Genomic DNA, 14,623 nt, shown 5'->3' with positions numbered 1-14,623 from the left:
CACTGATGACTGCTGCTTTCTCCTGGCAAAATCGGATTTTTGTGTCCCACTAATCCCCTGTCACAATCTGCATCCTGCAGCTCTCTCTCTCTCTCGCTCTCTCTCTCTCCGTGCACACAGTCCATCCCACTTTAGCAGGCCAGGCCACATCGCTTCCTACATCGCCTCAGGATACAGACACGGGACCCCTCATCAGAAGGTCCCGAGATGGCTGAGATGAATGTGGCTGACGGGGCCTGACTCGGGGGAGACGTTTGGACGGTCAATGCCAGGCAGGGGCCGCCGGAGCACGACCATGTCCAGGATGAGAGGTCTACCTCGACCCCACAGCCTCCTATGAGTGATCGCCCTCCTGGGATCCATTGTGCTGGGCGGGACATTCTTGCCAGGTGCCACAATGCGGCTGTGGTGGATTTTACTCCTCAGCTTTTGGAGCGTTTACGGGGAGCTGCCGTTCATCGCGGAGAACAACGCTGCCATGCTGGTCAACTGGTGAGTGACGCTTCTGGGTTTCCCCACAGCTTCCTCTGCCACTTCAGGTGAATCGGTCATTCGGCTAAAGGCGGTGGTGGCTTAAGAAGACCGTAAGGTGATTGGGTTATTTTTAGCCTCCTGCTCTGAGGAGCTCTTGCTGTGGTCAGCTGTCTGGAAATGAACGTGGTAGAAATTGGGGTTGTTTTAGTCGCTGCTAAAGGCCACACACTTCCAATGTGAGCCGCTTGGAGAGCTGAGATTAGTCGTGCTAGTCGCGAACCGCTTCCTTGTCCACCTTTACCGGCCGTTCCTCCGCCTCGGGAGGCCTTGCAGCACCAGTGCTCCAGGTTTCTGACATTATTATCTGGGGGAAGGCAGTAGACGATGGCCCATGGACAGACATGGCTTATGTGTTCACGCTGATGGCCACAGTGTATTACTGTACCTCTTTACATAACCGAATTAAGCTGATGCTCAGGCATTCCACTGACACACACACACACACACACACACACACACACTCTGGTCATCCATCATCCTGCTCTCATGCTAGTGCACTTATCAGCCAATCACAGATCATAGCTCTTTGATGTCAGTTGGCAAACCCGCAACCGACCGGCCTTTTGCGCGGATAAATCCTGCAGAGGCTTCCTTCTCTCACTGTGGACCTTCAGACAGAGGACCATGAGATGGACACACATGTCTTTAAATAACACAAGAATGCTTACAAGAATTTGTGCACCGTGTCTACTGTGACGTGTGACATAGCCGTTACCTCTGCTGGTGTAGATGTCCTCTGTCCCAGCCGTCTGTCCGATCAGGTGGTACTGGTTCAGCCGTGACCCCTCGTCTGCCACCACCACAGACTTGGCAGCTCCGCTGGTCCATGTGTACACCACTTCAGATACGGGGTAGGCATCTGGGGGGGTCGGGAAGAATTGGAGTGTTATGGGGGCCCTTCGGCGTCATTTTCGGCCCCACACCCGAGTTTAAACCGGCAATGTCGGTGCAAGCCGGGTAATTCTGTTACGCTGTGTTGCGCATTCGCGACTCGATTGGGGATGAGTGACAACGTTGATTGATATTGGACGCACACAGCAGGAGGGCGCTCTGGCAGATCTCTGTCTAAAGCAGACTGCTGGGGTGCCTCCTTTGCATAATAAGCTGCGGTACTTATGTCAATAATGAATTATGGGTAATGAAGTTCATTGTTTGAGGGGGAAGATGTATTTGTTATGGGTGTCAATTGTTGGCAACCAAATCGGACTTTTTGGTGGAATCCGACACATCTGTCAGAATGTGACTCTGGGGTGGGACTCCAGTTCCACGTTTCGTGCTGTTTGTTGTTAGCATGTGTATATGAGTAGTCCTACCATGTCTAGTCCTTGCCGGGGGTCATTAGTGTGTGACTGCTGGTGTTGTGGTTGGTATTTCGTGCTTTGTATCAGTAAATATCCTATCCCCGATCGCACCCTTCACGGTCCTGTCAAGCCATGCCGTCGGCTCTGACAACACCTTAAAACCTTTTCTACGGAAAACCGGATGCATCCACAACTACATCCTTGCACGTGAGCCCTTTTCACGCATAACAGCTCCCTCTGCCCAACCCCCTCCACACACCACGCCATCCAATCTCTGAGCCATTCAGTAATGCCGTCACTCAAGCATCGGCTGTCTCCACTGCAATTAAGATTGACTCCCGTCATCCAGGCTGCTGGATTATTGATGCCCAAACTGACCCCACTGTACACGCTCTGCCTGTTCCTCCCTGTCACATTGCTTACCACACACACACACACACACATTTCTCCTCACTTCTCCTTTGAGGTGAGAAAATATAATGGACTCGTCACACCACACTAAACCCCCTAATGCACATGGTCAGGGGCATTGTCAAGACAAGTTTAATAGGCTCGCTAAGGCAAAGCAGCATGCAGCCGTACTCTTCATATCCTGCAAAATCGTTCATAGGCCTGGTACATTATGAAGGGGTGCAAGAGCTTGGAGCGTCTGAAAACACATGGCTGAAGAGGTTTTCCTCCGGGTTCTCCGGTTTCCTCCAACAGTCCAAAGGCATGCGCACCAGGTGGACTGGCAACTCTGAATTGTCTGTAGGTGTGAGTGCGTGAGTGAATGGTGTATGTGTTTGTACGTGCGCCCTGCAGTGGGCTGGCTATAATGTGTTTTCTTTATTTTCATGACCATTTACATTGGTAGGTTCTCACTGAAGGCATCAAATCTATTAACACATGTGGAGTTATTTACTTAACAAAAAAAGGTGAAATAACTGAAAACACGTTTTCTTCAATGTAGCCGCCCTTTACTCTGATTACTGCTTTGCACATTCAAGAGGTCGTCACCTGAAATGCTTTTCCAACAGTCTTGAAGGAGTTCCCAGAGGTGTTTAGCACTTGTTGGCCCCTCTGCGGTCCAGCTCACCCCAAACCATCTTGATTTGGTTCATGTCCGGTGACTGTGGAGGTCAGGTCTCCACTTTTTGTTAACTACATAACTCCACATGTGTTCATTCATAGTTTTGATGCCTTCAGAATCTACCAATGTAAATGGTCATGAAAATAAAGAAAACACATTGAATGAGAAGGTGTGTCCAAAATTTTGACCTGTACTGTATATGTATGATTGATTTTTCAATAACAAATGAATAACAAATTGCAAATGCATACAGATTACTACGTGTTTTGGTGCGCTAGCAGTGACAAATCTGTGCACATTTCACTTTGCTCCTGTTCCCTGACCTCTCTGTGATGTGAAACAGAACCCTGAATTGTACCTTTGTTCTTCATGCTTCTTCGTTCAGCCCTGAACAGATTAATATGAAAGCAGGCAGGCTGGCCAAATCAATTCTGTAATTGTTCTGAGAATATTCATGTCGGTTATACTTGGCCTGCAGAACAATCAAATCAAAGGATTTAGTGCTCATGTTTTGTCCTTTGGTATCTATTGTTCATCTTGATGATGATATTTCTGAAACTCAACACCATCAATGGTTCCTATAGGAACTTCCAATGACTGTTTTAATAATTAATGACAGTGATTCTAATTCCATTCTGCTGTGTTGTGTAGGTTCTAATAACGAGAGCAAGAAGCACCATGGTTGACAATCTCCACAGATCCCACTCTTTAACACTCTAAATATGCATTAACTGCCTCTCACAATCACTGCCTTCACCAGATGAGTCCCCTCAATCACTTCACATCAGAAGACCTGTCCCCAAGTGGTGGGCGTTGCAGACTAAAAATAGCGGCCGATTTTTCATTCCAGCAGTGCGGGGAAAAGCAGGAGTTTGATTTATTGCCCTGGACTTGCGAGGAGGGGGAAGATTGAGGCAGCAGACAGCCTCGCCTCGCTGTTAAACGGGGGTGGTGGCTGTGAGTGGCTCTAATTGGATTGTAGTGAGTTGGTGCCAGATGACATTTAAAAAGAGCAGGTCCAACCGTACCGAACACTCCTTTAAAAAATGAGAGAGTGAGAGAAGTAACTTTTGGCATATTCACACATCAACAAGTCAACGTCCTAAACCTGTGGCTTAGAAGAGCTCCTGTCTGTCACTTTTTCAACTGATAGCTGACTAAATGAAGCTACCTGGCAATCATGACTCTCTGCATCAGTGGCTCATTTATGGAGACCAGTCAGGACAACAGAATCGGGCCCAACCAGGGAAAGGAAATAATTACAATGCATAACCTGACAACGATGGCCGAGATTTGCCAATCGAAAACATGTCATTATAAAAAATTTACACTTAATAAAATAAATTTTCAACATGCGAATCATATGCAAAGGATTGATACTTTATATATTGTTGGTATTTTACAGTGCAAGCTCGACCCGACCCAACGGCAGGTAAAAGGATAGATATTTGGCCCTAACCCTAACATGGCCCCATAGGCTCTGGCCAAGGACAGATCATCGACTCTTTCTCATGGACCTTAGTGAACTTCTACTGCTGCATATTTGAGCTCATCTTGGTGGGGAGCATCAAGCGTGTGGCTAGGCAACCTGTCTGCCCTCAGCTACAACCATCTACTCCAGGGGTCCAACTGTGGTTCTGGACTGGTCTTCCTTCCAAACACTTTTAATGAGGTTCAAGTGATTCATTAATTTGAGTGATTGTTGACAATGATGCAGGTGGCAAATTGACAGCCCATAAGGTTGGAATGAAAAAATTGGATCTACACATCTATGTTGGACCTTTTTTTCAAATAGACATAAAATACTGTCTATGTATTTTATCTATTCATTTTGACCATTCAAGCAGTTGTTTTATGTATATTTGCATTTCATGTTGTATTTGCCACATACCTGTTCTCTTACTGCTTTGGTTGTTAATTCATGTCAGGGTTAGTTTGTTAAATTTCAGAGATTACTGAACGTTATAGAACTGAAGGTCCTATTTCATCTGTACTGAGATTTTTGAATCATTTTCAGCACTAACTGTGAGGAACCAGTGAGAAGTGATTAGAGGGCCTTTGTTTAGATATAATTGCTCATTTCTTAGATCCTGACACAGGGATTCATCTAGCGTAATTGGCATTTCTTTTTGGTGCACTTCACTTAAAAAAAAAAAAGAACTTGCATCCCATTACATTCGTCTTTGTCTGTTGTACACCCTCTCATGTCTGTTTCAAACCTGCCCTTAAAACCCTCCAGGCTTTAATGAGGATTACGCTCTCCGGTCTTCACCAAGCTCTTTCTAATTCTGCTGCACAAACCGCTGCAATCAATGGGCATCAATGTACACTGAGCGTTTATTTTCTGTGTGAGCGGATTCCTGGCCTCAAACTTGGAGCAATTTAGAGAGTGTGTACAGGCATTCCCATAATTCATCTGTGTGTGAGAGATAACTGGGTTAGAAATCTCATAATCTGCCACTAGTCTTGGGCCCAGATTACAACAGAATATTTGTAGTTCCAGGGTAAAAATAATATTCCCGGAGAATAAGTGATTAGATTAAAGTAATCATTTCATGTTTTCTGAGAGTGGGTCAATGGTCAGCGTCTGGAGACCTTAGAGAGCAGATGAATGTACTGATGTCACGTTCCAGGAAGAAAGAGCCCGGGCTTATCAAACGCCCCCGAGGACGGAGCAATGAGGAAATCACAGAGATTTCAGTGCAATTGCATCATCCTAATCTAGGGGCTGTGTAATCTTTGAGGGAAATCCTCCATTCCAGGCAGGAGCGAGACTAAGTCTGGGGCCAAAGCCGTTTGCTCTCGTGAAAACAATGTCTAAATGTGCAGACACTGAGCAGGCCCACAAAAAAAAGGAATTCACATGTCTGTATATTACTGTAGCTGTATGGTCATTATTTGATTTCTGTTTCGTAAAACCTCCACCGTAGAAGCAGGTGACGCTGCAGGGTGTTTGTTCCCTTATCCGGCGTTGCCTGACCAGGAAGTGAGGATTAGGCTCCACTGCTTATATACACAACAGTCATGTCACGTTATATATCTCCTTATACCACATAGCTTACAGTGCTGCCGGCTCCAACGAGAACTTCGGAATTACTCGGTGGAGATCATGACAGGAGATCAGCCTCGAAAGGCTGCTTTTATGTAATAGTAATTAAAATAGACCCAAGTTCATGCTACGTGGTGAGATATAGGTACTGGGTGTGCTGAACAAAATCGGCAACATCTCATGGTATTGCACTCCCTCCCGCTCTTGTAATATTTCTTTAGTTCGGGAGAGGGAAACAGCAAACCTGACCTTTCACCCGAGAGCAAAAGGTGCCCCACACCTAGAACAGAGCTGATCTGCTACTCCAGAACCAGCATCATGGCCAGCTCCAGTGCAAGACAGCAGGAGGGAGAAACCCGGACAAGAGCCAGGTGGGGTATGGTTAGGAGTGCAGAAAAGAATAAGGAAACCCATGACGGCATGGATAATACGACCGATTTTTGAGGAAGTGGAAGTGTCTTATGATTTCAGATTTATGCTGCTATCACATTAAGAGATCCAACATGCATTTATCTTTCTCCAAAAGAAATCTGGAGCCCTCACTCATCCTGAAAAGTCATAATTGTGCTCTGTCGGACAATTTTGCACATTTTCTAAGGACCAGATCACTTTGTTCTTTCGTCTTTTACTCTCTTGGATGACAATGTTCATATGGCAGCATGAGAAACGAGACCAGCTGGAACAGTAAGATGCCACAAGGCACATTCTGCAACTCACAGTCCATAATTCATGCCCACAGTACTGGATATAGCACAAATGTGCTAATCAGACCTACAAAAGATGTAACATGTACATATCACATGTGTAACAAGCCCGAATGCTGCACAGGGTCTTCTAGAAGATAAATCAAAAGTGACAACACTGTAAAAATGAGCACATATACAGGTAGGTGTGAGCCGCACAGTTATAATAGTTTTGGATTTTTATTAGTTTTAGTTTTTATTTTGTTTAGATTTTTTTCAAATTCAGTTAGTTTTAATTAGTTTTTAGAGGCAGATTTACTAGTTTTTGATATTTTGATATTTTGAAATTGCTTAGTTTTAGTTTAGTTTTTATTAGTTACAGTGTTAGTTTTAGGTTTTTTTTTGTAAATTAGGATATTTGTCAGGTGCGTGAATCAAAATCACCAGAATAGCCTTATCCATCTTAGCTCCGATGAGGTTATTGACTCTTGCAGCTCCGGGTGTTTTGAATTTTGGTTCGAGTGAAGTGGTGAACTTTTTGAAGGTAATCGAGTCACACAGTCGTGTAGACATTCCAGTCTTAATAAACATATTTACCAATGCTTCTTCTCGTTTGTGGTGTTCCTGCGTATTTACTAGCCAGCAGCTACTTGGTCCATTATGGATGCTGTCGTATCACGTTCCTTTCCCATGTTACCTGGCCTGGCTACCGCTTCTCTTTCGGGGGAGGGCGGGCGAGAGGCTAGCTTGTTCAGGTACTCTTGGTTCACCTTTTTGTGTGAGCGTTTCAAATGGACTTTCAGATTCATGGGTTTTTTCCCCTTGAGTAGTATTCCACATATTGTATCACCTGCTTCTACAACAAGGCACTTACTTTTATTTTTGCCACTGTCATAATCAAAGAAATCCCAAATAGGACTTTCTTCCGCTTTCTTCTGACTTTCGCTGCAGGCATCACGCTAGCCGGCGGCGTCACGGACAGACTATGGACACGTGACGTCACAGACCACGTGTTGCCATACTGGTCAAAAACCTGGCTTAAAACTGGCAGCGTGAAGTAAATAGATTTATTTCAACCCAAAGACGAAAACGAAGGACGTTTTTGCTATAATATTAGTTCGTTTTGTATACACGAAAATGCTTTTTCAATCCTAGTTTTAGTTTTTTCGTTCATTTTCGTTAACTATAATAACCTTGGTGAGGCGCCCATGCCCATTCAAGATGAATGCCATGTTTCAGAATGCTTGCTGTTTCAGCAAATTATTTCACAGGAATTGGTTTCATTATGTTGCATTATAGTGACCATTGCATCCTTGGAAGTGTTAACTAGTCGATAACGTGTGTTGTTTTTTGGTTTGTTTGGTTTTTTTTCTTTGCTCTGTATTGAACATTTTGGTAATATATGTGGCAATATATATCTGGCATAATAATTTGTACACTGCAGTTTCAAATGACTGTGGTTGATTGCAAGAGATTGCAAATACATTTTTGAAAATGCACAAGGGACTGTACATTTTATTTTATGGCATTATTTGCAACTGACATAGCACAAATGGCCTTCCCTTTTTGAATGGTAAGAGGTAGTTTTGCAGTGAGTGCCTCATCCCTTGTAAGATCGTGGCTTTTATTTAATCAGGAAAACGTTGTTTTCAGCCTCTGCTTCCAGGCTGTTTGTTAGTTTGTAATACGACAATTTAACCAGACATAATCTGTGTTACGTCTGGGGTATACACACAACCCAGCATATATATATATATATATATATATATATATATATATATATATATACACACACACACACACACACACACACACACACACACACACACACACACACACACACACACACACCATATATGCTTACAGTGCTGTTTTTACAGATGTCTTAGTTCTCATCAGTCCACAAAACATGCAGCAGCTTCCTTCATGGTGTCCTGCCATAGACACTCTTGTGGTCATTTTTGACTGGACATCAAAATAAAAGTTCCATTTGCTTCTCCGTTTGTAGAGTGTTTGACAGAAGACTGTTGATTGTAGATCCTGTAAAAGCTGTTTTGGGCAATGTATGCCTCGAAAATGTATTCTTATGGTGTAGAGCAAACTCAAAAAGTTTCTCTGGTCCACAACTCCAAATTTTCTTATCAGTCCTCCAGGTTTGCTAATACTTCCAGTAAACTTTTCTGAGGTCATTAACTTAAGGGTTCACACACCTTTCACACTAGCAAAATGAGTTGATAAAGACACTTGAAAGATCAATTTTTTGGTGTGAATATTTTAGGCAAGTCATATTTGTCAACTGCCCTTGAATTTGATGATTATTGCAAAAAAACGTGAGATTAAGAGTTCAAAATCACATATTTATACAATATTGATTTACCTAAGGCGTTAATTGAACAATGAATGTTCTGATCTCCTGTTGTTCTCTGAGCAGCATTACAATATTGTTTTTCAACTGTAGACTTGTTTGCTGTGGCCTATGGGGGCCTAGAAGAGTCAGCACAAATGCAAATTGCGCAAGACGAATGCAAAACACATAGCGGAAGTTCCGCACCCTGGAGGTTCGTATATCAAATATCGTATTCGTGTAATACTTGATATATGAACACAGTGTCCATTATCCCTTACAAAACTCATCACGGTGTTCTTACACATTTTCACAGAAGAATTTCCATGACTTTTCCAGGACTTTTCCAGGTTTAGGAACCCTAACATCACAGTGAATAAGGTTGCTCGTTATTAGGCCTTAATAAATGTTTTCAAGCATCACTTGCTTAGTGACTTCACTTGCTTACAGTATTGAGCCTCATTCCCGGTGTGCGCAGCTTCCTGCCTTTGCAACCACACGGGAAGTTACACACCAGAAAACATTTGCGGTAGAAACATTTATTACTGCCTGTCATAATGAGCAATGTTATTCACTGTGATGTGTTTATGTAATGGATAATGGACACTGTGTTCATGTATCAAATGTTATGCGCAATGTACAATATTTGATATATGAACGCAGTGTCCATAACTTCCGGGGTGCGTAACTTTTGCATTAGTGTTGCGTCATTTGCTAATGAGAATATTTTTGGAAAAAACAGATTGAGACAAAATGTAAATGCAAAAATTGCAACTACAGGATTAACTGATACACAGACATATAAATCACCATCAAAAATAACATATGGGAAACAGTTCAGATGCTGACACACAGAGAGTATTTTCTTCACCTTACGCAGAGCCTGCTGTAACAAAATAGTCCACACCTCCAGATGGATGTGGTGATAAAGCCGTCATGTATACTGATCATACTGAGAGTAAGACTTGGCGAATACGTTCATTTGAGGTTGTGGTGACACACCGAAGGTCCCGGCAGCCTTGCCCGGACTCACATTATGTCTGCCAGAGACACTGCTGAGAGAACTAGAACTAGAAAGGAGAAGTAGAAGGCTTCAAACATTAAATTCTCGGCACCAGAATCTGACATCACTGCTATATGGTGCTGTAACCTGCCAGGCTGCCAGGTCATGAGACACAGCTCAGGTTAGAAGAGAAAAAAATCTTTCTGGGGCTTTAACTCACACACAAGGTCCCTAAAATCCCTGTGAGTAGTGCCTATTCCTATTCAGGTAGTCGCCCAAATCCCAGAATAGAGAGCTGATTGGACAGTACTTCCACATTGTTTCTGGAAGGGCCTTGAATGGGGTAACTGGGGACGAAGACAGAAGAAGGTCCCCCCCCGTCCAGTCCAGTCCTGAAATAACCCCAGGGTTACAGAGCGAGCTCTCTGGTGATAATCTTAATCTTAATCCTCTGTCGACGGCAGGAGGTTGACAGGTCTGAAGTGTCAGACTGTTCCCAGGATGCCCGTCCCTAATGGTTTAATCTTCCTGGGAGAGAAGTGAGGCCAAGTCCTGATCCTGAACACCGGTGGCACGCTGCTTTAAATCAAAATAATCTTTTCTTTCATAATCCCACAAATAACAATGACTAATTCAACCTTATTTTCCTTCTGCTGTCACATTGTATCAGACCGTATACAGAGGCAGGGTGCGTGTGTCTTGCCTGGGGATGTTACGGTACCATGCAGGGTTTGAACTGTGACTTTACAGGTCTGACAAAATGGTTCCCCACTACAATAATGTCAAGACTGCAATCAAAAGAAAGCTTGACCAAAAGTGTTAATATTTTAAAATGTAGCCTAGAGGGTAACAATATATCTACCATGACCATAAAAGTAAGGAATAATGGTGGCCTAATGAACAGGGAAAATACCCAAATACAAGTCCTGACTAGGGAAAGGCGAGTAAGTGCGTCCTCCGCTTCTCTCTTCAGCAGCGGAATTGCGTTTCTTCTACTTTCTTCAGGAACCCAACCACCACCACCCCCCCCCCCCCACTTCCCCGCTGCCGGTCTGTCATCTTGAGCGATGGCTTAATCATGCAGAAACCATCACTGGAAACACGTCTGCTCCCTGACACTCTGAAGTATGCTCCTTCTGCTGCTATCTGCCGGCTTCACCCATCTGTTCCTCGGGCCTGCGATAACTAAGGCATTGTTGATGTTGAAGGGCCACCGGGGTCCAGATGCTCGGAATAAAATTCTACCCTGCTACCTGGCAGCTGACTGAACAGGAAAAAGAGAAAAAGTGACCCAAAAGTGTGTAAGAGCTTGAACCTCAGAGCCAAAAACCAGGACAGCTGCGCAGAAATGTCCTACTGTTCTGTCCAAACCGAATTTTCAGGGACTACTCCTCATCTCCATGCAGGGGTAGCTTCGTCAACATTCTTAATCTCACATGGACCGAGGCTGTTTATCAGAGCAGACACAATCTTACTCCAATTTCCAAAACAGTTTAGGTCGTGGTTTTATCTGGGATGCTTGAATTTAAAGTGGACAAGCCCTTGGATCGAATAACGTCCCGCTGTAGCAGGAGTGGTCACCCCTCGTAAATAACACAGTCCTGCAAGTGATTTTTATCATCAAACCTTACATTATCATAATTGTATTTGTACAACATGCTGACGATCTGTAGTGATTTCAGAACCAAGCGTGTGGCCAAGGGTGATGACTTACTATGGTTACTGTGGATTTATGTCCGAATGTACAGCACACCCACCCCCATTCTGACCCCCATTTTGCTTGGGTGTGAGCTTCTGACTGTAAGTGGCTTTGAATGTGATAGAGCAAACTCACAGCTTCCAAACTTGAGTGGGCAGGCATGGGCATCCATTGGGAAATCCTCCAGCTGCATGGGGCACTCTGCTGATATGGTTAATCTGAAAGAATTACAATATAATCTGTAAGCGGCAGAACACATTCAGCACCATCGCTATCAGCGCGTCCGGCCGAGATGCGATTCACGTGGAACAGATACGGTTTCCACTGCCAGGAAAGCAGGCGCACTCGTCAATAGCTGCGCTGACCGACTTCATTATCATCTGCGTTGTCCCCGTCACCGCGGTCCCTGCCCTGCTACAGCTGCACCGCTTAATCCTTTTTCAGAAAGCAGGGTAATCCCAGTCTGTAAATGAAACAGTCTCTGTGTGGGCGCCCATTCTGGGTTTCATGGCAACCAATCCAAGACCTAAAGCGAGGGCGCCACCACATGCTATCATCCTGTCACGTCCGCGAGCTGATGGGGGACGGACGCGCAGAGGCGGGACATTCTGGGAAAGAATGATTTATTTAACAAAACCAGGCACGAGGGCCGAAAACCGGGGATAAAAATTGGAGGACTTAAACAAACTGAAAAACAACACATACGTTGCAGGGTCCACAAAAATATCGCTGCTCCACAGCGCCTTTTATCCGCCATCCCGATAGGTCCCAGGTGTGACTCCAGGTGCAGCCAATCCTGACAGAGCCCCTCCCTCCACGCGCTACGTCCACGGAGCCCCAGAAGTACCATCAGAGGAGGAGGCAGGGCGGGCGGCGGCAACCACAGGGCTCCTGCCCTGCTGTGTCCTCCCACTGGAGGACCCGGACCCTCTTGCTGGCTCCCAGACGTGGTCCCACATGGTGGCCTCGGTCCCTCCAACCTGCACATAAAAGTCAGGGCCGACCCTTCCGGGTACGTGCGGGCCCACGTCCCCTCACGTCATTCCCTGCCCCGCGCAGGGAGGCGGTCCCGGACCCTCCGGCAGCCGTTTACTGCACCCCTGGGTGGTGCCTTCTGGGCACGTGCCCTGGTGCCAGTGTGGGGGCTTCGCCGGACCATTCGGCCATCCCATGGGACAAGCAGGCCCTTTTCTGGCCGGTCCTCATGATCCTCATGCCATCCAGGGGGCTCCATGGCGCTTCACCCCTCTGTAGGCAGACCAAGGCCTATGCACTGCTATGTTTTTGGGGCAGCACCCCCACTAGCTGGACAAAAGGGGATTTTGGGAGCTCGTCCACCTCGTCCTGGACTGGCGCAGTCGGGTGAGGAACTTCCTCCCTGGGGTTCTGCTCTGCTGCTTGGTCGCCATCTTGTGGACACAAAGACGGGAAGTGGGGGCGACATATGGACACAAGAGACATGCACACACACACACACACACACACACACCGACAGACAGAAGAGAGGGTCGTCTTGTTCCCTCTCTGGGCTCTCCGGGACCTCCTCAGGGGCAGAAGCCAGGATCCCGGAAGGTGCGACCCTCTCACCACCCGCCAGTGCTGGGTCTTCCTGCACAGGATCCTGGCTGGTGCTGGGTGTGGTGGGGGGGCAGGGTTCGATCGCTGGCCAATCGAACTCTGCCCTCAGTCAGTCTCTCCAGGAAATCCCAATAACCCATCTTGGGCGTGTGGCGTGGAGGATGCTAGATGTCCTCTGGTGCTGCGCTGCCGTTCTGCTGGGGAACGTACGGGTAGAGGTAAGGCGTGTCGGTGACCGGAGCTGGAGAGGCCGATTCCTCGGGAGGCAGTCTCGGCATTTCCCGTTGCCCTCTTCCACCATCTTCCTCCTCGCTGTCCGGCTCTCGTTGTCACCGCACCCCAGGAAGTCACGTGTGTCGCCACAGACCTCGCGACGATCGCGGTAGGGCGCGATGGGCGGTGCCATCTTGGCCCCGACCACCCACCAACTCACGTCATACTCGCTCTCGTCGTCGTCCGTGTCAACCCACCGGAAGTACCGTGGGTCGTACACCCTGCTTACAGCCTTAAGCCAGGGTGCGTTCGGCTCCCATGGGCAAGAACTGCCCGACCCCACGGCCGATCCTCCAGCGCCCCCCGCTGGCGCCCGTTCTCACCTGGCTGGGTTCGTCTGCGTGGTTCTTCTCTGCCTTTTCCTGCTGCACTTTCGGTTAGGGCTGCGGCACCCTGTCACGTCCGCGAGCTGACGGGGGACGGAAGCGCAGAGGCGGGACATTCTGGGAAACAACGATTCATTTACAATAACGTGAAACAAAACCCGGCACGAGGGCCGAAAACCGGGGAAAAAGGGGAGGACTTAAACAAACTGAAAAACAACACTACACACTACACATACGTTGCAGGTTTCACAAAAATGTCGCAGCCGGCGATGGGCTGCTCCACAGCGCCTTTTATCCGCCATCCCGATAGGTCCCAGGTGTGTCTCCAGGTGCAGCCCATCCCGACACATCCAAAATGGTCTTTGAAGGTCAGTCCACAGATTATATGTTGGACATTTATTTATACAAATTTTGTTATAGAACATCAGTAATATTTTCAGTAATATTGGTTTGCACCATAAGAAACAGTCACCCAGAATATTAACATTTACAACGTTTATCATTTATATATAGAATATTTGACCATAATATTCATGTTTAATGTGTTGTTCAAACATGGACTCCTTTTTTTGGTCTCAGCTTTTCCATCCCTATTAGGAAGATATTTTTACTTGCAGAAGTAATCCCATCATGCATTGCAAGCTTTTGTGATCCAACATGTTAGTTATATGGTTCATGAACATAACAGCATTTACAATTTAAAAATCATTTGGCAGCGTGGGATCCATTTTACCCTGACAGTGCATTAAGAATCTACATTT

The 14,623-nt window shown here is 46.0% G+C and overlaps 2 protein-coding genes across 4 annotated transcripts in view; one reads left to right on the top strand and one right to left on the bottom strand.

The window, feature by feature from the left end:
* gabra5 (gamma-aminobutyric acid type A receptor subunit alpha5) overlaps nucleotides 1-14,623 on the bottom strand; it is a 29,304-nt gene that overhangs the window by 6,861 nt on the left and 7,820 nt on the right. Inside the window, exons 6-7 of the mRNA XM_029000923.1 lie at nucleotides 11,821-11,903; nucleotides 1,250-1,393 (exon numbers count right to left, since the gene is read on the bottom strand). Coding sequence (XP_028856756.1) covers nucleotides 1,250-1,393; nucleotides 11,821-11,903 — 227 coding nt within the window. The remainder of the gene's footprint in view (nucleotides 1-1,249; nucleotides 1,394-11,820; nucleotides 11,904-14,623) is intronic.
* Nucleotides 112-14,623, top strand: part of gabrb3 (gamma-aminobutyric acid type A receptor subunit beta3) — a 74,308-nt gene continuing 59,796 nt past the window's right edge. For 2 of the 3 annotated variants that reach the window (XR_003751693.1, XM_029000917.1), the window contains exon 1: nucleotides 1,367-1,385. Coding sequence is in view for 1 of the 3 variants with exons in the window: in XM_029000918.1 (XP_028856751.1) it covers nucleotides 398-492 (95 nt within the window). In the remaining 2 variants the exon portion in view is untranslated. Of the gene's footprint in view, nucleotides 493-1,366; nucleotides 1,386-14,623 lie in introns of those variants that run through there. The other variant, XM_029000918.1, reaches the window with a different exon arrangement.

The sequence above is a fragment of the Denticeps clupeoides genome, chromosome 13 (genome assembly GCF_900700375.1).
Source record: "Denticeps clupeoides chromosome 13, fDenClu1.1, whole genome shotgun sequence".
Lineage (NCBI taxonomy): Eukaryota > Metazoa > Chordata > Actinopteri > Clupeiformes > Denticipitidae > Denticeps > Denticeps clupeoides.
Note: the sequence above shows the minus strand (reverse complement) of the source record. Positions and strands in the feature narration are given on the sequence as shown.